The 25,973-nt window shown below is 50.0% G+C and overlaps 1 protein-coding gene across 2 annotated transcripts in view; it reads left to right on the forward strand.

Moving 5' to 3' along the window:
* The window catches only part of OLFM1 (olfactomedin 1), a 55,309-nt gene that overhangs the window by 11,750 nt on the left and 17,586 nt on the right, over positions 1-25,973 (forward strand). The window contains exons 1-2 of one of the 2 annotated variants that reach the window (XM_026719174.2): positions 11,596-12,042; positions 19,539-19,688. In XM_026719174.2, the coding sequence (XP_026574959.2) occupies positions 19,638-19,688 (51 nt within the window). In that variant the 5' untranslated portion in view covers positions 11,596-12,042; positions 19,539-19,637. Of the gene's footprint in view, positions 1-11,595; positions 12,043-19,538; positions 19,689-25,973 lie in introns of those variants that run through there. The other variant, XM_087914733.1, reaches the window with a different exon arrangement.

A 25,973-nucleotide genomic window follows, 5' to 3' on the forward strand; every position in this document is an offset into this window, starting at 1 on the left:
GAGATCTACCATTCTGCAATCTGTTGCCTGAGTCTGCACTGAAAAATAGAAGCTTCAGTCCTAAGGAAGGTTCAGCTCTGCTTTTAGATTAGCTAGAAAGCAATAAATCCAACAATTTCCTGCTTTCTAACTAATCTAAATCTTGACACAGCAGAACAGCTGATGGTGGGGGGTGGGGGGAGGAAAAATAGCAACTTACCGAAGGCAGGCAAGTTTGATGGTGCGCATGCCAGGTAAGGAATGAGCGGGAGGGGCAGGGCCAGCCAGCAGTGCGATTTAGCGGTTCTCCAAACTGCGCAGAATTGTAACAACTGGTTCTATAGAACTGGTCCAACCAGGTAGATTCCCACCTGGTCTTAGGTTTCAACAGGCAAAGTTAAGAAATAGGAGCCCAGGAAAAGATGCGCCGACATCAAGGTGTTCCTGACAGGAGCAAACGTTGCCTCCTTCCAGATTCTGAATCCCATTTGTCCTGCAAAACTTGGTAGTCCAATTAAACTCATTTAAAATGAACGCAGTGCCTTTGGGAGACAGGTATCCATATAATCCAGATGAATTAATCCAGCTCAGCATCCAAGAATAAATACCACACAAATGTATCCATTCATGTCACCCAAATATTTAGGGATCCAGTTCTGGTTGACTTGTTTTTTTAAAAAAAGCTTCCTTTGTTTTCTTAGATAATAATTTGGAGTGTACTGTAATTTTTTTAAAAAAACTAAACAAGCATCATGCATTTGTTTAAAAAGGTCTTACCAGGAACACAAAGTGCTCAAAATGGAAAACTAATCAATTGTGGGAGGCTTTTGGCTGGAATATCATTGCTAGAAACGAAGAGATTTTAAAGCCGGAGTAACCCATTTAATAGAACACTAGGAAGAGAAGGCAAAGAAATCGTTTCATTTTTAAAAATGAATTATTTTCTTATGATTCCACAAAAATTGGGCCCCACAACAAAACAGATTAAGAATAGATGTTTAAAAGCAAAAAGGAAGCAGGATTTCCTTCTGGGAAGTTTACTGGGAATAGGGGTGGGCAGAATCAGGCAGGCCTTAAGGGAGCAACCAGCCCCAGATTCTCCTAGATTTGGTTCAACTTTCCAATCTCATCTACAAAATATTTCCTGTTGGCCTCCCACCAAAGTACAGAGCTTCCAAGTTCAAAGGCACCAAGGTGCGAGGCCCTTTTTTTACTAGCATGGTTTTTAAAAATAATTAAAAGTGTTTAATTAATTTATCCTACCTTTACTTTTTGCATACACAAGACGGTGCACACATCAAATTTATGTCTTTGTATCCCACTTTTTTATTATTATTATTATTTACAAATAACTCAATGGAGGGAACATATCCAACACACCTTCCTATTTTCCCCATAACAACTCCCATGAGTGTTAGGTTGGGCAGAAGGGATGACTGACCCAAAGTCACCCAGCTGGCTTTTATGCCTAAGGCGGGACTAGAATTCATGGCTCCTGCTTTTTAGGCCGGTGCCTTAGATGCTACACCAAACTGGCAATGATGACTTTAAAACTCTTTTTACTTTAATTTCTGAATAAACCAACTCAACTGGCAATATTCTTATGAAGACCGAGCAATAATCTGCAAATAAAAGTGCTGGATGTTCGCGTTCTGACTGTCCCTTAAATGCCCCCAAATAATTGAGATGTCCTGGAATGTGAGTGGAGACCCTCCAGGGTCTCAGCATTTGGGACTCCCTTCAAAGTTGCAAACAAGCTCTCTGGCCCCAATAGTTCCTTCCTTAGAATCCCCCCCACACACACACTTCCCACATAAAAGGCTCAAAGATACACACACACACACACACACACACACACACACACACACACACTGCCCTGGTCAAATGACTCTGAATTAGGCAATGCGAACAGTTCTTCACACTCAAAGGAATCCGGGACAAAGCCTGTTGTGACAAAAATTACAAGGAGGGTGTAGTTTAATGCACAGAAATGCTCAGCCCTTTGCTCAGATAAGCACCCCATCTTTGATCCAAGCTACAGTCTTACTTAATGAAAGCTCTGGCCACAAAAGCACTTAGCAATAGCCTTATATACTGCTCCACAGTGCTTTTTCCATCCCTCTCTAAGTCATTTACAGAGTCAGACTCTTGCCCCCAACCATCCGGTTCCTCATTTTACCCACCTCGGAAGGACGGAAGGCTGAGTCAACTTTGAGCCGGGTGAGATTCGAACTGCCAAATTGCAGGCAGCCGGCAGCCAGCAGAAGCAGCCTGCAGTACTGCACTCTAACCACTGCGCCACCGTGGCTCATGGGGAAAGGGCCCACATACTCAGGTCCCGATTTCTTCGATTTTGGGCTAGTTTGAATCAGATCTCGCCTAATGTCGGGCCTGCCTCGGTTCCAACCCCAGGAAAGAAAACCCCCAACTCCACTGAGTTCGGGACGAGGTGCTTTGACTAAGTTTGAAGTGATGGCAAAGAGTTGGCTCGATAAGAATGTAAACACCTCCCTTTGGCAGCGCCATGTTCCGTGAGTGCAAACCTCCCAGTTCTCATGGGATCACAGCAGCTCACTCCCCTTCCCAAATATCCAGCGCCCCCAAAAAAAAACTACGGCACCCGATAGCAAGCAGCCAAGCTGGAGATCCGGCTGACGCATGACAGACACAATCCTGGCCTGCTTGAGTCTCCAACCTTGGGTTCCGCGTGGACAAGAGCATTCTAACTACTGCGCCATCAGGACTTAAGTCCTGACGTCCCTCTGAGCCATTTCATCAACCGGCAACCCTGGTTTATAAACTGGCAAGCACCCAGCATCTTGGTCACACCTGGGTGTGCAAGAACTCCAGCCCTGCACTCCTCCTAACACACCACCTGCAGCTCCCAGAGCCACGCCCTGCCTCTTCTGGCGGCAGCTGCTCAGAGGTGTGATTCCAAGAGCACCTGGAAAGTCACACCACCACCAAGGAAAGGCAGCTCAGGTCTTTGGGGCTGAGAGAAAAGGGAAGTGGGACCCCCCTCATTTTCTTCTTGAAGTGGAAGCTACAAAAGCTAAGCAGGGTCAGGAACCGCCCCCCCCCCCCGGCAGTGGCTGGTGCACACCAATTGCTATCATGCCCCTGTTGGAGTCTGATTCCGAGGGGGAGGGGGATCAGCTGACAGGGAGTGGGAGTGTGGCTCTGGTGGCTGTGGAGGAAACGGGGGAAGGGCACAGTCTGGCTGCGCCTTCAGAGGAAGACCCAGGGCCATCCCTTCTTCATCCTAGGGCAGGCAGGGAGGAACGGATAAGGGAGCAATGTGAGTTACGGGGGAGAAAAAGGCCCTGATTCCCTTCATCAGCTGCAGCTGGGGAAACAGGATAAAGATTGTGTTTGCACACAGCTCCTTGCTGGAAGCAAAGGGTGAATTATCTTTGTTTGTCAAGTCCTATCTTGGTTCTGGCATCCTCCCAACTGTGTGTGTTTCATTATCTTTTGAGTTCTGCAATTCCTTATCCTGCCCTGTCTCGTTAATCGCTTGTGTTGGTTTGTGTTGGTTTTTATTGATAATTTATATGTACTTTGGGTTGGATGGAATTTCTTCCTTTTAAAAACTGTTCTTGGGAGAGTTTTTTTCTCCAGCCAATGATAACTGGACATTGGGGGCCAAGCTGGAGGAATTAAAGGGACTTTACCTACTTTGGTGACTTTGATGCTTTTGTGCCACGCCCCTTTGGGTCATCACAATTGCCTTGCACGGGGCTTGCATCTCTCGAGAAGGGGGGCAGTTTCCCTGGCCTCTTGCTGGGGCTCCCAGTTCTCACCTCACACACACACACAGTTCTCTCTGGACTTTCTAGCTGCCTTGGAGACCAGGGAGGTGCTGAGTGGGGAGAAAAGGGGACTGTGGCTACTCCCAGTCCAGAACCAGACCGATCTGCATCATTTGGCAAAGGGGATAACCGTGTAGCATTTCACCAGCATCAGTTTTCAGCATGAAAAAAAAGAAAAGAATGGGTCATTGTTTGAAAGAGTTCTCTGTCCGCCATGGGGCTTAGCATCCTTGTGCAAAGGAATGTGAGGCTAGCTGGCATCTGGCCCAACGAAAAAGGGGAGAGAAGCGCCCGGGTGGCCAAAGGGGGCATTGAAAGCCTCCCCTCCCGTGTTGAGTCAAGGATGGAAAGTTTCCTCGGGGTGCCTTGCCATACCAAAGAGATTCAAACATGGGACCCATGGAGTGGAGCCCTTCCGGCATCTGGCTGTTCCTGGATCCAGCAAGTTGCAATACCTGTTTCCTGACAGAGCCTTGCCCACATGGGGGCTACACGGGGTCCTTATTGGAATGTAGCTGAGACACAAGGAGGGATTCTCTGAGAAGGCAAAGAACCAGCAAGGAAGATTCCCAGAACTAGGAAAGCAAGAATACCAATAACAGAACAACAAGGTCCCTTCCAACTCTGTTATTTGTTATTCAACAGTGTTGGAAGGAACTTTGGATCAGTGGTGGTATAGCAATAGCACTTAGACTTATATACCGCTTTATAGTGCTTCTCAAAGCATATGGGAGTCAGCCTCTTTCCCCCAACAATCTGGGCCCTCATTTTGCCCACCTTGGAAGGATGGAAGGCTGAGTCAGCCCTGAGGCTGGTGGGATTCGATCTGCCAAATTGCAGTGGGAGTAGCTTGCAGTGCTGCACTTTAACCACTGCGCCACTGAGGTACGGACTGGTTGAGCGAACTGACCATCTGAGAGGAGGAAAGCAAGTCTGATCAGCTGAGAGGATAAAAGACCGAAAAGTGCACTTTACCTCCACTTCTGGCTCTTTTCCTCCATTTTACCTCCACTTCTGGCTCTTTTCCTCCATTTTACCTCCACTTCTGGCTCTTTGCCTCCATTTTACCTCCACTTCTGGCTCTTTACCTCCATTTTACCTCCACTTCTGGCTCTTTGCCTCCATTTTACCTCCACTTCTGACTCTTTACCTCCATTTTACCTCCACTTCTGGCTCTTTTCCTCCATTTTACCTCCACTTCTGGCTCTTTTCCTCCATTTTAGCTCCACTTCTGGCTCTTTGCCTCCATTTTACCTCCACTTCTGGCTCTTTCAGAACCTTACCTCCTCTGAGATTTTTCCATATATTTTTCAGGGGAAAAAACCCCCTAAACTGGAAGAAGGGCAAACGTTTTGCCTTCCTCGCTTCTGTCCCTCCAGTGGAGGGAGGCCAACCTGACCCCAGGCTCCTCTGCCCTTCGAAAATCAGGAGGCACCCAGGCCGCCATTTCTACAGAGAAGAAAAAATGACTCCGAGTTACAGGACAAAACCCCGTAGGTAATATGAAGGAGAGGAAATCTCAATCTTTCCACCCGAGGAAGCATGGAAAGAAACAGGGCACTGAGGGGAGATGCTCAGCTGGGTCAGGATTGACCCAGAATGGAGCTTCTCAGCTTCAGCAACCTTTGAGTGGGTGGATTTCAACTCCCAGAATTCCCCAACTGGAGTTGAAACCTGCTTGTCTTTGAGTTCCTGGGGTTGAGAAATGCTGATCTATAACCTTGTCACAGGTGCCCACTGACTCCACCTTGTGTTTTTTTGACCACTGGAATCCCCCCCTCTTGGCAATGCTACAGGTACTAGTGGCCAAACTGCTGGGTGATGGGGGGAGCAGATACTCCCCGCCCCCAAAGAAAGAACAAGTGACACCAGCTTAATTCTCAGAGAAGAATAATGCCCCTTTTTGTTGTGGTTCGCCGGCAGCCGGGGCAGATGGCAGCAGAATCGGACAGTGGGGAAGAACAGGGACCAGTCTGGGAGTCAGGGGAGGACTCGGACGAGGGTCCTGCATCCGATGCAGAGATGGGGCCAGGACCATCTGGGAGTCATCTGTTGACTCCAGAGCCTCCAGAGTCTGGCAGCAGCGAGGCTCCCCTAGAGTGCGCATGTGCGCAGAGTTGCTAGAAGGCGAGAGCAGCTGAAACAAAAGGGGAGACTTGGGAGTAAGGCTTGGAGGTGATAGTCCCTCCCCTAAGGTATAAAGGACAGGCAAAGGTAGAGGAACCTTTGCAGGAAGCAAAGTCGTTTGCTCTGTCCAGATTAATCCTTGAAGCTCTGTGTGGACTTTGTACTTTGGATGGTTTTTTTACAGTTCATTTGGCACCTTAGTTGTTGGCAGCAATTCAAAGGAGAGAAAGGTGGGTGCTTATCTCGAGGGACTGTTTGGGACTCATTACAGGCTGGGAATGAAAATAATTCCCAGCATTGAAATAAAACAAGAGTTGTTTGGACTAAGTGTGTACTTACTTAGGGTCTCAGGAAGTCTTGGTCAGTACACTTTTAGTTAAAATATCCATGTGGGAATAGCTACTTTGAAGAGCCCTAGTAGCACACTAGTCAGAAACGCAGCATTGCAGGCTAATTCTGCCCACTGCCAGCAGATTGATCCTGACCGGCTCAAGGGTTGGTACAGCCTTCCATTCTTCCGAGGTCAGTAAAACGAGAATCCAGGTTGTTGAAGGTGCATTATGTTGACTCTGTAAACCGCTTAGAGAGGGCTGCAAAGCACTGTGAAGTGGTACTCACTGTAAATCTAAGTGCTATTGCTATGGCTATTTTGAGGACAGCTTGTGCTCAGACAAAAAAAAGGAAAGGAAAAAAGACAAAGTTGTGCCGCCTGACCAAACAATGGAGAGGAGGATAATGTTGTGTGTGTGTGTGTGTGTGTGTGTGTGTGCATGTGTGGAAGAGTCAGAGGTGCCCTAAACCTGCCCTTGAAGGCAAAGGTGCCTCCCTTCTCTTCCCCAAAGGAGTTCAAAGCTGCAGGTCCCATTAATCTCCCAGATCAATTCCCTGACTGGAAAAACAGAACAAGGAGCCGGATGCCTTTGCTGGTGAGAAACAGGGACAGGCTGTCTGCTGGCTCCGTGTTTGCAAATTAGACTAAAGCAGGCATATTCTAATGGCATTTCAAACGCCTAACAGAGAGCCACCTGTTCTCATTTAAAATAAATTGTCATTTCCTGAAAAAGAGGGAGCGAGGGAGGGACTTTTTCCACCCGCTCTGCTTTCTTGTGCGGCCATCAGCGTGCAAGCCCACACGGATGCAACTGCCTCCGGCTGAAACCATCCCCGATTCAGGCATGTACAAAGTGCAAAAGCAGCTCTGAGGCGTATTGGGTGGGTGGGGGGGGTGAGGTTTTCCAAGAGGCCGCAGGAGGGCTGGAGGAAGAGCCTGCCAAGCTGCCTCCCATTCTGAGCAGAAGCTAACGGAGCCCCTGTCCCACATCCGCTCAGCCTCCAGCCTCCCCTCTTTCGTGCTGGGTTAGTCCTGGGGTCTTGAAGTGGGGAGCCAGGCTCCAACTGTCCGAGGGACGGTGCTCTTTGACCAAGGCCTGTCGGGCACTCTGGGTTCCTCTGCTTTCCATAGCTGGCCTGTGGTTCTGACCCAGCTCCCCGAACACGACAAGCGCTCTGAGTTGAACTCAAATATTCCTTTAATCGGCAGCTCCGGCAAAGTTTCTTTCTCAACACAGTCCGCCTGGCTGGAAGATGACTAGTTGTCTGCCACACCCGTTTATCTCTGCCCCCTGCCTTTTATCCCAGAGTTAGGATGGGGCGTCACTAGCAGCAGTTCTTCCGTCCCAAGGACCGGCCTATAGAATTCCACTCCTCTCCTCTCCTCTGCTTTCTGCACATCCATGCATGAGGCACTGGACCCAGGTGTTCCTCCTCTTCCTCATCAGCCACCTCTGGACCTGGGGGCTGTTGACTCTCCATCCAAGGGCTGACGGATGGCCCAGGCTCTGCCTCCGTCGCTCTCTCTCTCTCTCCCTTCCTCCGTCCCTCCCTCCCTCCCTCCCTCCCTCTCTCTCTCTCCCAGCTCCATTCCTTCTGCCCCCTCGGAGATCCCAGGCTGCCCTGATGCTGACCCTAACTCCCACACCTCCTCCTCTGATTCAACTGCTGGAGGGGCCACTATACTTCTGTTCACCGGCTGCCGGAGGAGCCCCTCACAAGCTTCCTTCCAGCCCTGCTCCAGCGTGGGGCAGCAGGTGTGTGACGAGAAGAGTGGGTCAGTAGGGAAGGGATTAGGATGAGGGTTCAAGTCCTCCCTCCCTGGGGCTTCAGGCTTGCCATAGTTTCTCTGCGCCTCATAAGATGGTTGCAGGAATCAAAACAGAAGGCAGCCAGGGCAGCGGATCGCACACCTGGAGCTCCTGAAGGAAAATCCAGGTATAGATCAGCAGCTGAGCTGCAAAGGAAAATAATTTGATTGTTTCCTAATTCGATCAACAGAGTAGATTCTAATAGCTGATCTAAGTGATGAGGTGGATGTCACAATTTTGGGGGGAGATTTTAACTCGCGTTTTGTGGTTGGAATGGTATAGCCACTTGTGTCTTATTTGACTTTGAAAATCCCCAGTTTTCTTGGCAGTCACTCTAAGTGTCCTGTGAATCCAACTGCAGGTTTTGAATAGAAATGATTATTCCAACACCTGGGGATATTGTGGGGCTTCCTACCTCTCAGGTCCCCACAATTTCAATCCCCAAACGAATGAGAGAGAACCCACCTCTTGGCCAGATATGCAATGTCACAAAATGAGATAGACAAGTAGAGTGGGTAGTTTGTGTTTCTGTTGTGGGAACTCAGACGGGATTGGAACACTTTTTGTTCCAGAAGCCAGGAGACTCTTGGATATGGTGTGCTATGCGCACATACCAATAATCCCAAAGGTGCTTTTTCAGGAGGCAGTTAGACTTCCTTGTTTTTCCTTTGAAGACGTTTCGCTCCTCATCCAAGAAGCTTCCTCAGTGCTGACTTGATGGTGGGGAAGGGAAGGATTTACACTCCTTGCAGGCAGCTGGTCATTTGCATCCTTTTAGGGGGTAGTTGAGGCCACCTGGAGGTTTATCTGTGTTCCTCTGGTTTGCAATTTTTTCCCCTCTGGGAATCCCTTCCTCCTCCCACCCCATTCCAAGGGGGTCCATCCCAAATTGTATAGCTAAAAGTCTGTAGAGATTCTCGGTCCTCCAGGTCCTGGTTGTCCCAAAGGTGCTTTTTCAAGAGGCAACTGGACTTTTTCCTTTTGGAGACATTTTGCTTCTCATCCAAATTTCCCACTATCCTGTCAGAGCTGAAGAAGCTGAGTTTGCATCATACCTTTAACCTGGTTATTGAACTGGTCCCTTTTCTGGATCCAAGTGCTGAATTATGATCTAACCCAGGAGTCCGGGTTGGCACGATGCTTCAAAAAACGATCACCCGTCCAAGAGCTTTCCCCTTGAGTGAACACAGCTGCCTTCTTCCTGAGCAGATTCAGTGAATGAGAGATTGAAGAGCCTAAGATAGTGGAGACCTCCCCACGCAGAGACGCTCTGGCTGCTTCTGCCACAGCCTCCCTGTTCTTTTCCTGAGATCCATCAGTGTGGGGGTGACTCCCCCACAAAAGGAGCCAACGTGGCGGGTTGGAAGGACGCCCACAAAGGGCTCATAGCTAGAGAAGCTGCGAACCGCTTCTCTGGTGGCTCCCAGGACAGGCAAAAAGGATTCCGTGCCCCAAAGAGTGCCAGGATTTCATTCTCCATCCACTGCAGAAATGGAGGTCGTGTTCTCACACCCACTGCTGCTCAGTGCACAATCCACGACGCCACCTCTGTTCGAAGAGAAAAGGACTCATTGCTTCCTGTGGCAGCCCGTTTCCCTGGCCAAAGACTTCCTGAGGTCCAGCTCAACCTCCCACCTGCCCAGGCTCAAGCTGGGGAGCTTGTCTTTCATCCCCTTGACCGCCAAGGCGAGGGCGACTTTGCTCTCCTCCCAGCTGTGATCCTGCAGTAGCTCTGTTGGGCTGGGAGATGGCACCAAAGCTCACCGATCTCTCCTGAAGCGCCAAGTCAGCCTTGCCTGACAGAAGCTGCTCCGCAAGGATGATCCTTAAGCGGCCTTCCTCAAGCCTGCTCATCTTGGTTAAGGATTGGAAGAGGTCGGTCGGTCTGCAAAGCACCTTGAGCCAAACCCGGAATTATCAAGCCATGGAAAGCATCATCAAGCACCATCAAAGTTAAAAGCAAGCGTGTATGAATTCGGTCACCCTCAGTCACTTTAACTTGAAGCACAAGGGTGGACATCTGCCATGAAGATCATCTGAGCTAACTTCTTAAGGATGGGAGGGAATATTTCTACAACACCTAGTTCTTTCGAGAAATTCGAACGGAATCTCTGGTCCTTGACAACTGCTGTGTTCGCAGTAACTCGGGGATCCTTTAGATGTTCAGGTTATAGAACTTAAGCCAGGAATGTTCCTATTAGGGATAATCAGAGGTGATCACAAGAAAGAAATTGAATATATACATATTGACATCAGCTAGAATAACCTATGCTCAAAACTGAAAATCAGAAAGTAGTCCCACAGATAATATGTTAATAAAAAAAAAGTATGGATTGTGTGGAACTGAATAAACTTACAATGGAATTGCAGGAGAAGGAAGAAAAAGAATACTATGCAGTCTGGGAGAAACGGTATGTTTGGTTAGGTAACAGGGACAAAAGATGATCCAAAATGTAAATGTAATTGATGTACATATGTGTATACATATAAGTAAATGAATATGGAAAAGCCAGTGTAAAAATTGCAAATATGATCTGTTTTGAAAACTGTAACATTTTAATAAAATGAAGTTAAAAAAAGATGTTCGGGTTTTGTGGTCACTGATGTTGATATGAATCCTTCCCCAGCATTGTGGGTGGATTGTGGATTGTTTCTTTGATTCTTGGAATAACAGGGAGGGGATCCGAAGGTGCTTTTTCAAGAGGCAACCGGACTTTCTGGTTACCCAAAAAAAGCACCTTCGGGGCAACCCTGACCTGAAATGACTGAGCATCTCCGTAGACAAACAGGCAGTGAGTCGGGGGAGTTTTCTCCCAGCCTCACCTTCCCATCAGGGCCCCAGTGATGGGAACCTTGTCAAGGGTCCTCGGACTGAATCCTGAGGCAGAAGAAAAGGTGGAGATAATTTTGGGAGGAGGAAGGCCAGTCATGAATAACAAGGGCCGGATTCTCTCCTCAGGCGAACAGCCGTGCGCCTACCCTGCAGGCCTCCAACCGGTGGCCAGCAGCTGGAGGCTTCGCGGGGCAACCCGGCCCGGCGCTGGACCTTTTCCCCGGCAGGAGACCTCCTCCCTCAGGCCCCCCGGCCTCTCCGGAGGCCCGCTCGCTAAGGAGGCGGAGGGGGAAGAGAGGCTGCCCGAGGGGCCACCGGCAGACAGGCGCGGAGGGCAGAGGCCGCCCCTGGCGGCGCCCCTCAAGGCCGAGCCCGGCGTTGGTGCGGCGGTCGGGCGCAGGAGAAGCCGGGCGGCGGATGGCAGAGCGGCGCCGGGAGAGGGGCGGGCCTGAGGCAGCCGACGGGGGTCCCCGGCTGCGGCCGGGCCGGAGGCTGTCGGGCCGGCTCGGGCCCCTGCCCGCCTCGCCCGCCAGAGGGCAGCAAGGCAGCGCGCGAGGCGGCGGGGGCTCCGGCTGGCCTGACATCAGCAGCCGCGCAGCTGGCTGGCCGCCCCGGCTGGGCTCCGCCTCTCAGTCCCGCGCGCGCTGCCGGCGGGTCGGCGGGGATATCGGGGCGGAGCGGGCGGGCGGGGCCGCCGGCTGTCAGATCGCCCATTCCGCTCGGCGCAGCGTTCCCGGCCTCGGGAGCTCCTGGGGGCGGCGGCGGCGGCGGCGGCGGCGAGGAGGCGCTCAGGCGGCGGCCCCGGAGAGGCGAGCGGACGGCCATGGGCCAGCAACGGCGGAGCGGCGCTCCGGGCGACCGGCAGGGCGCAGCGTCCGGCCCCGCGGGGCGCAGGCAGCCCGGCTGGGAATGAAGGCGGCGGCGGCGGCGGCGGCGGCGGGCGGAGCGCCCCAGCGGCGGCGGCGGCGGCGAGGAAGGGGCGGGCGCGCCCTGCCGGGACCATGTCGGTGCCGCTGCTGAAGATCGGCGTGGTGCTGAGCACGATGGCCATGATCACCAACTGGATGTCGCAGACGCTGCCCTCGCTCGTCGGGCTCAACACCACCAAGCTCAGCGCCGCCTCGGGGGCACCTTGGACCGCAGCACCGGCGTGAGTCACGCGCCGCTGGGGGGGAAAGGGGGAGTCGCGGCCGGCCCTCCGCAGCCATCCGTCAAGGGCCGCCGGCCGGAACCGGCGCAGAGCCCCGCGCGGGGCGGGCGGGCGGGCGAGGTCCGCGCCGGGAGCGGCGATGCGGGAAGACGCCGGCCGGGCTGGGTGGGTGGGTGGGGGGAGCCGTTTCGGGCGGGGAGGGAAGTGGGGTCCGCGGCCGCAAAGTTTGAGCGCGCGGGGTCGCGTCCTCCGGTCGCCGGACACCCAGTCGGCCGGTCCCTCCCGACGGAGCGGGGAAAAAGGGGTCGTGGGGAAAAGCTCCGCAGGGGCTGGTGAAGGGGAGTGTGCCCCCCCCTCAAAGGACAAGGGGGAGGAGGAGACGCCCCAGTGGCAGTTTCAGCGCCCCCCCGGCGGGAATCAAGGCCGAGGTGAACCTGGGGGCGTCTACATGCCTGGGGGGCGAGCAGCAGATAAGGCTCCGGCGTGCCAGTTTATGTAGCGGTCCCTCCTGAGGCTTTGGAAGGAGGACAAATCAAAGCTCCAGTGTCGAAGACTTTAGGGGGCACTAAAAAAAAGGGGGGGGGGTCTTGGGGGCCACGGCCCAAAAAACCCCCCCAAAACCTAAGGAAGAGGACAGATAAATCTAGGGTGTGTGTGTGTGTGACCTGGCACCCCTCGGTTCTTCCAGGTTTCTGCTCTAAGGTCCCGTCCTCTCCAGTCTGCGTTTTTCCTCCCTTGCTTTTAAGTGCCTCTCCTTCCTTTAATGCCTTCAAGGGCTCTCGAGGGAGGATTTCCGAGGAGGAGGAGGAGGAGGGCTCAGTCTGGGTGGGGGAGAAGCCTTTTTCAGCTACAACGGATGGGCTTCCCCTCCTCATAAATACCCACCGGTTGATTTAGAAAATGATTTCTTTTCTTTTTTAACATGCAGATCGCATTTTGCCTTTCTCTCTCTCCCCCCCACCCCCCAAGGAAGAGAAAAAAGTGAGTTGGGTGAGATAAGCTGTTGGGTGTCTAGAGGCAAATGGGTGGTGGGGGGGAGAGAGAGAGGTTTTGGGTGGGCATGAAAAATGAGGGTGGGGGGGGTTGCCAAAAAGAGGACCCCCCTCTGAGCCCTGAGGGCAGAAGTTGAGTTTTGGTGGCCTGTTTGGAAGACTTTGGCCTCCTGGGCTGAGCTGGAGCTGAGGGGGGCTGTCCAGCCAGCAGATCAGGGTGGGCGTTGCATGTGGCTGAATCCTCCCCCCCCCCCGTTCCCCCTTCCTCTTGCCTCCCCAAATGACCCCCCATGGGCCACAGAGCCGTGCTCATAAGCAGAAGGCCACGGCTATTTGGATTTGTGACTCTGGTGAGGCCACAGTCCCGCAGAGACGGAGGGACAGGAACGTAAGTAAGCACTGACCGACTGCTTTCTGCGTCCTGAGCAGAGACATGGCTCTAGCTTGGCACTCTTTGATGGCGAAAGCTCCCCCCCCCCCCAAACCTCCAAACTCCCCCATTTGTGTGTGTGAGACTCCTGGCAACTAACAGGACCAATCCCTGAAATTTTCTTGGAAAGGGTTTTTGGGGGGGAAGCAATTTACTGTTGCCTGCTTCCTAGGGCTGAGAGACAGTGACTGGCCCAGGGCCACCAAGCTAGCTTTGTGCCTAAGGGCGGGGGGGACAAGAACGGGGGACCTTCGCCCACGACACCCAACCAACCGGCTCTCGAGGAATCGGTGGGACTTAAATCGGTTGTGCGATTTGCCTCGCCTCCTCTCTTGACTACAGTCGGTGCTCTGAAGTGGATTGGGCGTCTGGGTGTGGTGTAGTGTGGATGGCCCCCTTGGAAAGCCTGCCAGTTCCTTTGTGGAACACCGCTCCGGGGGGGGACAGGACACTCCCCCCGTCCCGGGCAGCAGGGCCACAGGTGGGATTGGCCAGGCGGCTTTCCCTGCCGCAAAGACCCTTGCAAAGCCAATGGCTGTAGGAAGGGAAGGCCTTTATTAGGGAGGTGGCTTGAGCGGTGCAACTACCCCTTTTTGGGGTGGCTCCTTCCAAAATGAAGAAGAGATCTGCATCGTTTGGAAGCTTACCCCGTACCCCTCCCGCAGCGTCGATAGCAGGAAGTAGCAGCTTTACGTAACAACTCGGGGCGGGGGGGCGGAATGAAATTTCCAATGTACTCGGTGATCCCGCTTCACTCCTCAGTTTGCCCAAAGACAACCTGTGAGCCCCAGGATTGTTACTGAGGCAGTGAGATCCGTGGGGGTGGGGGGAGCGAAGCAGTGGGAAGCTGCCTGCCTGCCTGCCTTGTGCATTGGACATTTGGAGGCACAGATGGAGGTCCGCAGCCTGCACCCCCCCCCCCCACGTAAATACCGTGTGGGTGTTTTTCATAATTGGCTGAGTGTTTGAAAGGAAAAAAAAAAAGCATGCGACTCTATCATGTGGCTCTGACAGTGGCGTCTGTCCCTAAAAAAAATTGCCCTGTGTGTCTCTCACGGCTGCATCAATTTGGGAGTTTCATAGAACCGTAGCATGGGAGGACATCATCCGGTCCAGCCTCTGCTGCCACTCAGACATTCCTGGGAGATGGTGCCCCTCCAGCCAAGAGAGGCCCCCACCTCTCTTACCCTAATAGCATTAGCCCTTAGACTTATATACAGCTTTGCAGTGCTTTTACAGCCCTCTCTAAGCGGTTTACAGAGTCAGCCTTTTGCCCCCAACAATCTGGATCCTTATTTTACCCACCTAAGAAGGACAGAAGGCCGAGTCTGAATCTTGAGCTGGTCAGAATCGAACTCCTGGCAGAGGGCAGAATTAGCCTGCAATATTGCATCCTGATCACTGTGCCACTACAGCTCTTAGATAGATGATAGAGATAGATAGATAGGTAGATAGAGATAGATAGATGATAGATAGCAACAGCCGTTAGACTTATATACTGCTGTATAGTGCTCTGCAGCCCTCTCTAAGCGGTTTACAGAGTCAACCTCTTGCCCCCTCAAATCTGGGTCCTCATTTTACCCCGCCTTGGAAGGACGGGAGGCTGAGTCAGCCTTGAGCCAGTCAGGATCGAGCTCCTGTGGGCAGACTTAGTCCGCAATGCTGCATTCTAACCTCTGTGCAGGAAGGAAGGAAGTGAAGGAAGGAAGGGAGGTAGCAATAGCACTTAGATTTATATCCCGCTTCGCAGTGCTTTCCAGCTCTCTCTCTCTCTAAGCGGTTTACAGAATCAGCCTCTTGCCCCCAACAATCTGGGTCCTCATTTTACCCCCCTTGGGAGGATGGGAGGTTGAGTCAACCTCGAGCCTGGTGGGATTTGAACTGCCCAATTGTAGGCAGCTGGCTGCAGAAGTAGATTGCAGTACTGCGCTCTAACCACTGTGCCACAGAGGCTCCTACACAGGCGGCTAATCCTACACCAGCCTTTGGTTTTCCTTGCCAGCTGCCTTTAGCGAAATGCTTCCTCGAGCATTTTTCTGCCCAACTTATCAAGAAATGAATCCTTTCCGGTAGCTTGTATGCCTCCAAGATTTGTGTCACTGCTGAACTTGAATGTCCTGTTTCCTGACCATTTTCCCAAGTCATGTATTGCCTGAATCTATTGCAGGGCCCTCCATTTCCCCTTCGCTCTCCCTGGATGGCTTTGGCCCTTGGTATAACTGTCCCACCCGTCTCATGAGTACAGCTCCCTGGCCCACATTTTACCCTCTTCTTTGAGCCTCCTGGCCACTTTCTCGCAGGCTTTGCTGAAAACGAAGCATCCTGCACCTGTCACATTCTGCTTGGTCAGGTGAGGTCAGCCGTTCAAAAGAGAGAGAGAGAGAGAGAGAGAGAGAGAGAGAGAGAGAGAGAGCAGGTTGCGCTTGGGATATTTTATTCCTAAGAAATCCATGTTGCCTCTTATACCAAGTAGCGCATTCTTTTTCCAAGTGCTCGGGGGTTGGTGGGGGGGAATCCTATTTAATAACCTTTTCCAAAATTTTGCCTGGTGTTGGTTGCATCAGGAATAATGGAATAATGGATGCAAACTGAACAAGGAGAGATTCAACCCGGAAATAAAGAGGAATTTCCTAACAGCGAGAACAATCCACCCATGGAACAGAAGTTGCCTTCAGAAGTTGTGGGAGCTTCATCCCCGGAAGCTTCCAAGAAGAGGCTGGGCTGGCATCTGTCAGGAATGATGTGTAGTCTCCTGCTTGGGCAGGGGGTTGGACTAGATGACCTGCAAGGTCCCTTCCAACTCTGTTAATCTGACTGGTTTGTGGTTGCCCGGGTCCTCTTTTCCTCCATTTTGAAGAGGAGACCCAAACTGGCCATCCTCCGTTCTCTGGCGCTCTTCTAATCCTCCATGATTTCTCAGAGATGACGTCTCTCTGGAAACCCTTTCAAGGTTCATCGGTCTCATCCTGAAGACTTCAACTTGCTCGGGCCGGCCCGTTTCCTCCCCCCAAACCACCCTGTTGCTTCTCTCCACTTGTGCCCCTCCCTTCAAGTCTGGGCAAGGGTCCCCTCTGGAGAAGCGATGGGGAAACTCTGCCCCCACTTTACCAATTCTGCCCATCACAATCCTGCTCCCCTCTGTGCCAGTGGCCCACCTGCCCTGGTCTGTTCAAGTCTGCCCAGCAGAAGGAGACAGACGTCACCTGAGCTGAAGCCAACAAGACTACAGCAACAGTATATTTAGATCCCTTTGGCCAGACGGTGGCATTTGATGGGGCCCAGCATGGTCTTCACCCTGTTCAAAGGTTGCTTTGTGTTCTGAAAACTCAGGGAATTCAGAATAGGCAGACCACATCATGGAGTTAGCCAGCTTTGCCCTCACCAGAGATCTTGTGGGGCAGGTGGCTGAATTGAACCGTGGCAAGCAAACAGGCACCCTGGCCAGGTCAGAAGACTTGCCTTCCAATCCAGTCAGAGCGGCTGAATAAGATCCAAGTCAGGAGGAGGAATTTACTGCCTTCTGGTAGGGAGCCAGAGAGCCAATTACGCAAATTCAACCAATTTGGGTTGATTTATGGTCGTCTTAGCTGTGCCACCGAGCAGGACATTATCAGCAGAAGGGAGGACTGTGATTTTGGGCAGCAGATTCTGAGCAAGGAAGAGAGAACTCTGGGATTGTCAGCAGGGGCTCCCTCTGCCCATTCCTCTTGCAGCGGCGGGTTTCTGACCCAACATTCGGTTGGGATCGACCCATGGATTGGACCCAGTTGGGACTGCGTCCTTCCTTTCATGGACAATCTCCTCTGATGAGTTACTTTCCCGGATTTTTATATCTTCCAATGGAAGAACTCCTCACGATGCCTTCCTTCATCCCAAAGTCAGGATGGAGCGGAAGCAGGCACGAATTCTCTGACATCCCCAACGTGGTTTTTCCTGGAACGGATTCCCCTTGTGGCAAAGTTTTGCCCTGAGGAAGACGCCGGTGCAGATGGCAGGAGCCACTCCCTTTGTCTGTGGACCTCTGGGGGCTTCAGAAGACACGTATGATGACCCAAAGGGGTGTGGCACAAAAGCAACAAAGTCAGAAAAGTAGGTAACGTCCCTTTAATGCCTCCAGCGTGGCCCCCAATGCCCAGTTATCATCGACTGGAGAAAAAAACTCTCCCAAGACAGTTTTTAAAGGGGAGAAATTCCGTCCAACCCAAAGTACATCTAAATTATAAATAAAAACCAACCACCAAACCACCGGCTGCAGCAATTAACGAGACAAGGCAGGATAAGGAATGGCAGACTTCAAAAGATAACGAAACACACACAGTTGGGAGGATGCCAGAACTCAGCTAAGACTTGACACAAAGATAATTCATGCTTTGCTTCCAGCAAGGAGCTGTGTACAAACACCCTCTTTATCCTGTTTTTCCAGCTACAGCCCATGAAGGGAATCAGGGCTCTTTCCTCCCCCGTAAATCATGTTGCTCCCTTATTTGTTCCTCACTGCGTGCCCTAGAATGAAGAGGAGGTGGGCCTGGGTCTTCCTCTGAATGCCCAGCTGGCCTGTGCCCTTCCCCAGTTTCCTCCACAACCTCCAGAGCCACATTCCCACTCCCTGTCAGCTGTTCCACCTCTCCCTCAGAATCAGATTCCAACTGGGGCATGACAACATTGCCTGACCTGGCCCGACGTCCTCCAAGAGCTGGGATTGGAAAGTTCACCTCTGAAACCTCTCAGCATCCCAGCTAAAGGAAATGTTTTCTTCCTTGCTTTCCTCTTCTTCCTCTTCCTGAGGACAGACTTACTATAAAGATGCTTTTAACGTGGTTAATTATTTATGTGGCTAGTAAAAATAGACCCTGCAGCCATTCTTCAGAACACAAAGTGCTCGGAAAAACCCGAGCGGCCTCCAAGCAGTTTTAACAGCCATATTAGAGAGTCCTGCGGCGTTTTGCAGAGAGGAGGGTGGGCATTGCCCGCTTCTCTGAATGGGGGTCTTGAAAGGAAAGAAGTTGGGCAGCCCTGCCTGCTGCCTCCGTGGCTGGGTAGAATCTGGCTATCGATTTCTGCCCATCGGTTAGTCAGGAAACGGCTCAGGTTTGCCCTTGTCGGATTCTGCTCGCCAGCCATGTCCGCCTGTGGGGATGAGCGGCATTAAGCTGTCTTCCTTGTTGCAGTTGTAGGAAATCAACTTGGTCTCAGACAAGCCAGGATGAATTCACACACTGGTCTCAGTGGGCTTTAGGTCCTTGCAAAGAGAGAGTGTATGTCATAGATTTTAGGGGACCAGGTGAGAAATACCCCCTTGCTTCCCCCTCCAGCAGATTTTCCAGACAGGCAAGCGGGGAAAAGCAAAGCGTAAGGCGCGGGTGAAGCCTTCCAAGTGGGGACTTAGGTGCCCCCAGTCTCCGTCAGAGCCCCTTTGCGGCTGTGAAGTCAAATCCATGTCAGGAGAAGCCGAGAGGAGAACCACCCCACTGGCAGTTCTGGGAGGTACACGGAGGGTGGCCCATATAGCGCTTTGCAAAGCTGGAGGGTGTGGGAAAGGAAGCAAGATCGGCCGCCCCGAGGCCAGACAAGGCTCCCCACTAAAGGATGGACTCTTCCGGTCCCCGCTGCTCCTTCCCTTGCCCTGCCCTGATCCAGAGCAAGGCCCGCAGAGGGAGCTCGGCCCAGAACGGCAGTCTGGCGGGAGGGAGCCTATATGGGAAACGGGGGGGGGGCTACTTTCTTGAGCTCTGAACTGGTGGCTCAGTGGAGGGAGAGTCTGAATTGTAAGCTGCATCGGTAGCGCCTCGATCTCCATGAAGGCACACTTGGGTGGCCCATTTACAGCACGCTACCATGGCCTGCCTTGCAGGGTGTGGGTTTTGTTTTTTTTCCTGAGATGAATGCGAAAGAGAGTATTGCTGATTATGGGTTACATGAAGCACTTTGTTAAAATTGCTGGCAGTTTGTTTCAGAGGGGCCCCTTCCGCTCCCTGCCGCCTTCCTTGCTCCTCCTGCATTGGCTAAAAACTTTTGAGTTCTTCGAGACCCCCCTGAGACCTGCCTCATGCGCCTTCTCTCATGTGTCCAACCAGGTGTTGCCTACCAACCCTGAGGAAAGCTGGCAGGTGTACAGTTCTGCTCAGGACAGTGAAGGACGATGCATCTGCACAGTGGTGGCACCTCAGCAGACGATGTGCTCACGGGATGCCAGAACAAAGCAGCTACGACAACTCTTGGAAAAGGTAACGGTATCATGGCTCTGGAATGCATATCTACCTATCTACCTATCTACCTACCTATCTATCTATCTATCTATCATCTATCTATCTATCTATCTACCTACCTACCTACCTACCTACCTATCTATCATCTATCTATCTATCTATCTATCTATCTATCTATCTATCTATCTATCTATCCATCCATCCATCCATCTATCTAATTTATCTATCTATCTATCTATCTATCTACCTATCTATCTATCATCTATCTATCTATCTATCTATCTATCCATCCATCCATCCATCCATCCATCCATCCATCCATTGATCATCTATCTATCTATCTATCTATCTATCTATCTATCTATCTATCTATCTATCTATCTATCTATCTATCTACCTACCTGCCTACCATCCATCCATTTATCCATCCATTTTTATCTATCTATCTACCTATCTATCTATCCATCCATCCATCCATCCATCCATCTTCCTACCTTCCTACCATCTTTCATCCATCAATCCATCCATCTACCTACCTATCTACTGTACCTATCTACCTACCATCCATCCATCCATCTTTCTATTTCTATTTCTATCTACCTTCCTATCTACCTACCTACTACCTACCTACCTACTTATCTATTTCTATCTATCCACTTTCCTACCTACCTACCTTCCTACCTACTATCTACCTACCTTCCTACCTACCTACCTGCCATCCATCCTTCTCTCTCTCTCTCTCTCTCTCTGTCTCTTCAATTTATGGAAATGGAGAAACCGAATTGCAATTGCAATTGCAAAGCTGGGTTGCAAAATGAATATGAATCAAGTGAAGGTGAGGGAGACACAGGGGGCTTTAAACTGCCAAAATAGAATTTGAATTCGAGCTGGGGGCGTGGAACGAAGTGCTAGAAGTTTTAATGTATTTCAGGACTCTCATGATCAATGATGACTTGAGTTGATTTACTGGTAGAATAAATTTAAGATGTCCAACGTTTGAATCAAATGTTTTCATTGCTACTAAATTTAGCGGATTTATTTGCTAGGCTACAGAATTTGAGACAGGACCACTTTTGGGGGGTGGGGAGGCCTAAAGAGAGGGTACCTTGTATGGACATCCTCTTGTTTATAACAGAGTCCACTGTGTTATGTCTCCTTTCACCACTTAAATTTTAGCTACAACATTTTAGGAAAATTACATTTTGATTTTTTCCCCTTCCACCTTTGGAATTGGACTCTTTAAGAGAAGAAAAAACGGTGCCTCTTTTTTTGGCTTGGTACCTGCCAACTACCTATGCTATTATGTGCCACACAGAGACAGCTATTGGTGTTCCCAACTTTGCAGTTGGGAACCCAGCGTTGCAGTGTGCAAACTTTAAAATTTCTGAATAGTCAGGGAATAGTAAAGGTTTACCTTTTTTTTTTTCTTTATACATGAGGGACGACAAAAGGAGTACATTGATTGGTTTCAATTAATCCGTGTCCCTTATTATAATGAGAACCACAGAAAATATATTTGATGTTCAAGAGACTTGAAGCTACACTGGTTAATTAAACCTGAAAAAAAGATCAAAGCCAGCCTATTGTCCTAAATAAACCTTCTAGGAGAGGAAAGCATTAAACCTCCAATTGGTCCAAATCACTTCGCTCTTCATTAATTTAATGCTTGAACTTGTTCAAAGCGCACAGCTTCCCCCAAAAGCCACGTGAGCAGCAACATTGAAATGCAGAGCTATGTTCTTTGTTTTCTCAACTGACTCGAAAAAGGTTGGGTTCGATTCATCAAACCATAACAGAAAAAAGATGATTTGTGGATTCCCGAGTATATATATTTATATATATATATATCCATGTGATCTGTTTTTAATAGCCTCCGGTCCACAGAGATCAGAAGGATAATATTCAAGATCAAGGAATTCAATGTTTAATTGCTTCCATTGCACGGATTTTTTTTTTTATATGAAATATCATCTCTCCACTTCCATTCCCCAAATTAATTAGATTCTGGCAACTGAACGTATCATTATCCTTGGCATTTGGGATATAATCTGCCAGGTTTTGATGAATATGGTGATGGGTTCCTCCTACCCCCAATCATAATGCACGAAGCAATTTAACATCTTAGATGTTTCCCAGTAACGAAGCTTCAAATCTTGCTCACTGGACCTGCTAAAAGCAGGTTTAAATCCTGGCCACTTGAAGATGGGGTGGATTCCAACTCTTTAGGATTCCCCATCAAGCATTCCGCACGTCCTCAAGTGACCAAGGTTGAGAAACCCTGGTTTAAAGGGGGTACCATTACTTGTGCTGGACACGATAGTGTCTTTCTTCTGTTGCCCATATTCCGTAAATGGAGTGCATATCGCCGTTCTGTTTTCTTGACGTAGCTGTGGCTAAACCAGATTTTTCCGAGCTTTTCTAAACCCTCCTAAACAAAGTGCAAAGAGGATTCATCAGAGTTATAAATTGCCTTGTCCTTTGTTCGGAAAGTTACTGCAGTTCCTGGGACTGATCATCAGGGCGGCTCTCCCTCATTGCAGTCTTTGACAAAGTGACTAAATTAATGGACCAGTGAAACGCCGTGAACACAGAATATTTGGACTTCAGCAAGGCATTTGACAAAGTAGACCACAGCATACAGCTTAACAGAGTTGGAAGAGACCTTAGAGGTCATCTAGTCCCACCCCCTGCCCAAGCAGGGGTTCCTACATCATTTCTGACAAATGGCAATCCAGTCTTTTCTTGAAAGTTTCCAGTGACGAAGCTCCCACAACTTCTGAAGACAACTTCTCTTCCATTGGTGGATTGTTCTCAGTCAGGAAATTCCTCCTTGTTTTCAGGTTGAATCTCTCCTTGTTCAGTTCCCATCCCTTATTCCTTGTCTGGCCTTCAGGTGCCTTGGAGAATAGCTTGACCCCCTCCTCCTCCTCCCTGTGGCAGCCCCTCAAGTATTGGAAGGCTGCTCTCCTGTCTCCCCTGCTCCTTCTCTTCCCTAGACTAGCCAGGCCCAGTTCCCACAACCGTTCATTGTCTGTTTTAGCCTCCGGTCCCCTAATCATCCTGGTTGCTCGTCTCCGCACCTTTTTTAGAGTCTCGACATCTTTTTTATTGTGTGGGAATGGCCTCTGATTGCCAGTGCATGATTGGAAGGCATTTCACGGCCTTTATAACACACAAACGCTTTTCAGGGCAAGAGAGGGAAGGAAGGAAGGAAGGAAGGAAGGAAGGAAGGAAGGAAGGAAGGAAGGAAGGAAGGAAGGAAGGAAGGAAGGAAGGAAGGAAGGAGAAGGAGGGAAGGAAAGAAGGGCTTGTAATTTTTAAATGCATCAGCTACCATTTCTTGTGCTGGCCTGGGCAGCACAATTTAACCCATTCCTGTCGTCAGACCCAACTCTGCTGTCTTAAGAAAACACAGAGCTTTGGATCACTTCAAGCAACCAAGAATCGGTGCATGCTTAATTTTCAGACCATGCCGAGATTCTGCATGCAGTCTTGGGACTGTGAAACTTCTGAAGAAAGCAAGCGAGTCCCAGAAACATAGCTGCTTACGCAATTGTGAGCCCCAAATTTCAAAGGCCCACTGATTCTGAGACATCCATTAAAGCAGGGGTCTCCAACCTTGGGAACTTTAAGACTTGTGGACTTCAACTCCCAGCAAAGCTGGCTGAGGAACTCTGGGAGTTGAAGTCCACAAGTCTTAAAGTTCCCAAGGTTGGAGACCCCTGTATTAAAGGATTCTCATCAAAGAAGAGGGTTTTTTTTTTTAAAAAAAAATGAAGATGATTGAAAGAAGTAATAGGTGGCAATTTCCAATACGGGAAGTCCTTGTTTAATGACCATTTGTGTAGCGATGGTTCAACGTTACGACCGTGCTTAAAAGGTGACTTGAGACCAGTCCTCACACTTTACAGTTCTTGCAGTGTCCCTGTTTCCATGTGATCCCAACTGGCCCCTTGGCAACCATTGTGCATTAACAACCATCCATGATCCTTGCCAGTTACATCCTTCCTTGCTTCCAGCCAGCAAGTAAGGAAGCTGGTCAAAACAAACAAGCATTGTGATCGCACAATAGTCAGAATGTGGTATTGCAGGCTAATTATGCCCACTACCAGCAGTTTGATCCTGACTGGTTCAAGGTTAACTCAGCATTCTGTCCTTCCAAGGTTGGTAAAATGAGGACCCAGATAGTTGGGGTCAATAGGCTGACTGTTTAAACTGCTTAGAGAGGGCTGTGAAGCATTGTGAAGCCTATTATAATATAAGTATATTGCTGCCTGCCTCTCTCTCTTTCTCTCCCTCCCTCCCTCCATATATATTTATTTCCTTAAGTTTTCGCGGGTACTTACATGTATGGCATTCAGCTTTGTTCGGGTGTTTTCCCACGTCCTTGTAGTTGTGCTTTTAAAGTTGTAGCAACGTTTCAGCAGAATCTCATCTGCCATCATCAGGCTTCTGGGCGTGATGATGGCAGATGAGATTCTGCCGAAACGTTGCTACAACTTTAAAAGCACAACTACAAGGACGTGGGAAAACACCCGAACAAAGCTGAATGCCATACATACATATATACATACATACATACATACATACATACATACATACATACATACATACACACATACACATACACACACACACACATATATATGGTATATATGGTATATATATATATGGTATATAGTGGTATATATATACCACTGACCGGCTCAAGGTTGACTCAGCCATCCATCCGTCCAAGTTGGGTAAAATGAGGGTCCCAGATTGTTGAAGGCAAGAGGCTGACTCTGTAAACTGGTTAGAGAGGCTGTAAAGCACCGTGAAGTGGTATATAAGTCTAAGGGCTATTGCTATTACCTTCATGGCATATTGCGTGCCAGACAGACTCGGCCTTGGAAGATGCTCTGCAGATCAAGCTCTGCCTTTGGAGGTTGTTTGCTGCTGCGCATTTCGCAAGTGGGAAAGGAGGGCAGAGTTTGGCCAGTGTCTCAGTGCTCTTTCTGAAGTGCCTATTCAGCATATCGGCCTTCGGTTTGTAATCCACCAGAAAGGAAAGGGCAACCGTAGGCACAGCTCTGCAGAGATGTACATGTTCTGATACACGGGCCTGGATACAAATTTATCGATAGTTAGTATAGTTGAAAGAGAAATGTTATCCCTCTTGCCCCGGGAAGAATTTCAGGGAGATAAAACCCTTCTACTGTTGTTCCCAGTTGCTTCTCCCGACTCCGGGATTCGCATCTTCACACCCGTCTTTCTTCAGACTAATTACATTCTTGAATGAACTTGATCTTTTGCGTAATAATGCAGCTCCCGTTTTGAGTCATAGAATGTAAGGCTTGGGAGGACTTTGATGTCCATCTAGTCCAGCCCTTGTCCTGTGCAGGAACCCATTGTCAGGATTCCAGCAATCATCCTAATCAAATCATGATTCTCGAGCCAAACTTCAAAAAACTTGAAAGGATTCATTAGAGGCGACATCCTGGCACCGCCCTGTATGCAGCCAATTCTGGCCTACGTCATTTACAGTCCCCTTTGACCCTGTTTCCCCCCTGGGGGTCTCATCAACCAGATTCTCCAGTTGAGCGCGTTCATGGGCTGGGTGTCATCATTCACGTTCTCCAATTAAATATATTTGCGGGCAAAAACTCTGGTATTTTAGTTACAACCTTTTAAAGAGAAGAGTTGGAATGCACTTTCACTTTCAAACCGCTGCACTGCTCTTCCAGATTCTCCCCCCCTCCATTTTTTTAACAGCAACTACTAAAACAGGCATAGGAAAGTTGACACCCCCCCTCTGGACATCCCTGACAGGTGGCCATCCAACCTCTGCTTAAACCCTCCAGTGAAGGAAGTTCCTGTCAGCTTTGGAACCCATATTTTACTTAGAAGTTGCCACATTTTAGTGCTTGTGAATTTGGGAGAAGAGATTACATAGAGAGGTAGAAGATTAGGCTCAACAGCATTCTTTTCATAAAGTCAAGGACAGGTTACCCTGCACCTAGGAAGGAGTGGTTGGAGGAAGGTCTGCAGTTGGGACGATGGTTGATTGGCCCATGTGATGGACCGGTGGATGTGGGGGAATGGGTTTGTGAATTTCAGTTGGGAAGGGATGAACTTTGTTTCTGAGTGCTGAATGAAATGGGGAGTTTCGCTGGAACGCTGACAGGAGCCTGACCCATTGAGGAACAGCTTTCATCCTCAGGGTGGTCTTCTTGTATCCAACCCAATCCATTCCAAAATGATCCTGCTACATCTTGTATCTACATGATCATCTTCTGGACCAGGGGTCTTCAAATGTGACAG

Source organism: Pseudonaja textilis, chromosome 17 (genome assembly GCF_049901715.1).
Source record: "Pseudonaja textilis isolate UNSWEBS1 chromosome 17, rPseTex1.2, whole genome shotgun sequence".
Classification (NCBI taxonomy): Eukaryota; Metazoa; Chordata; class Lepidosauria; order Squamata; family Elapidae; genus Pseudonaja; species Pseudonaja textilis.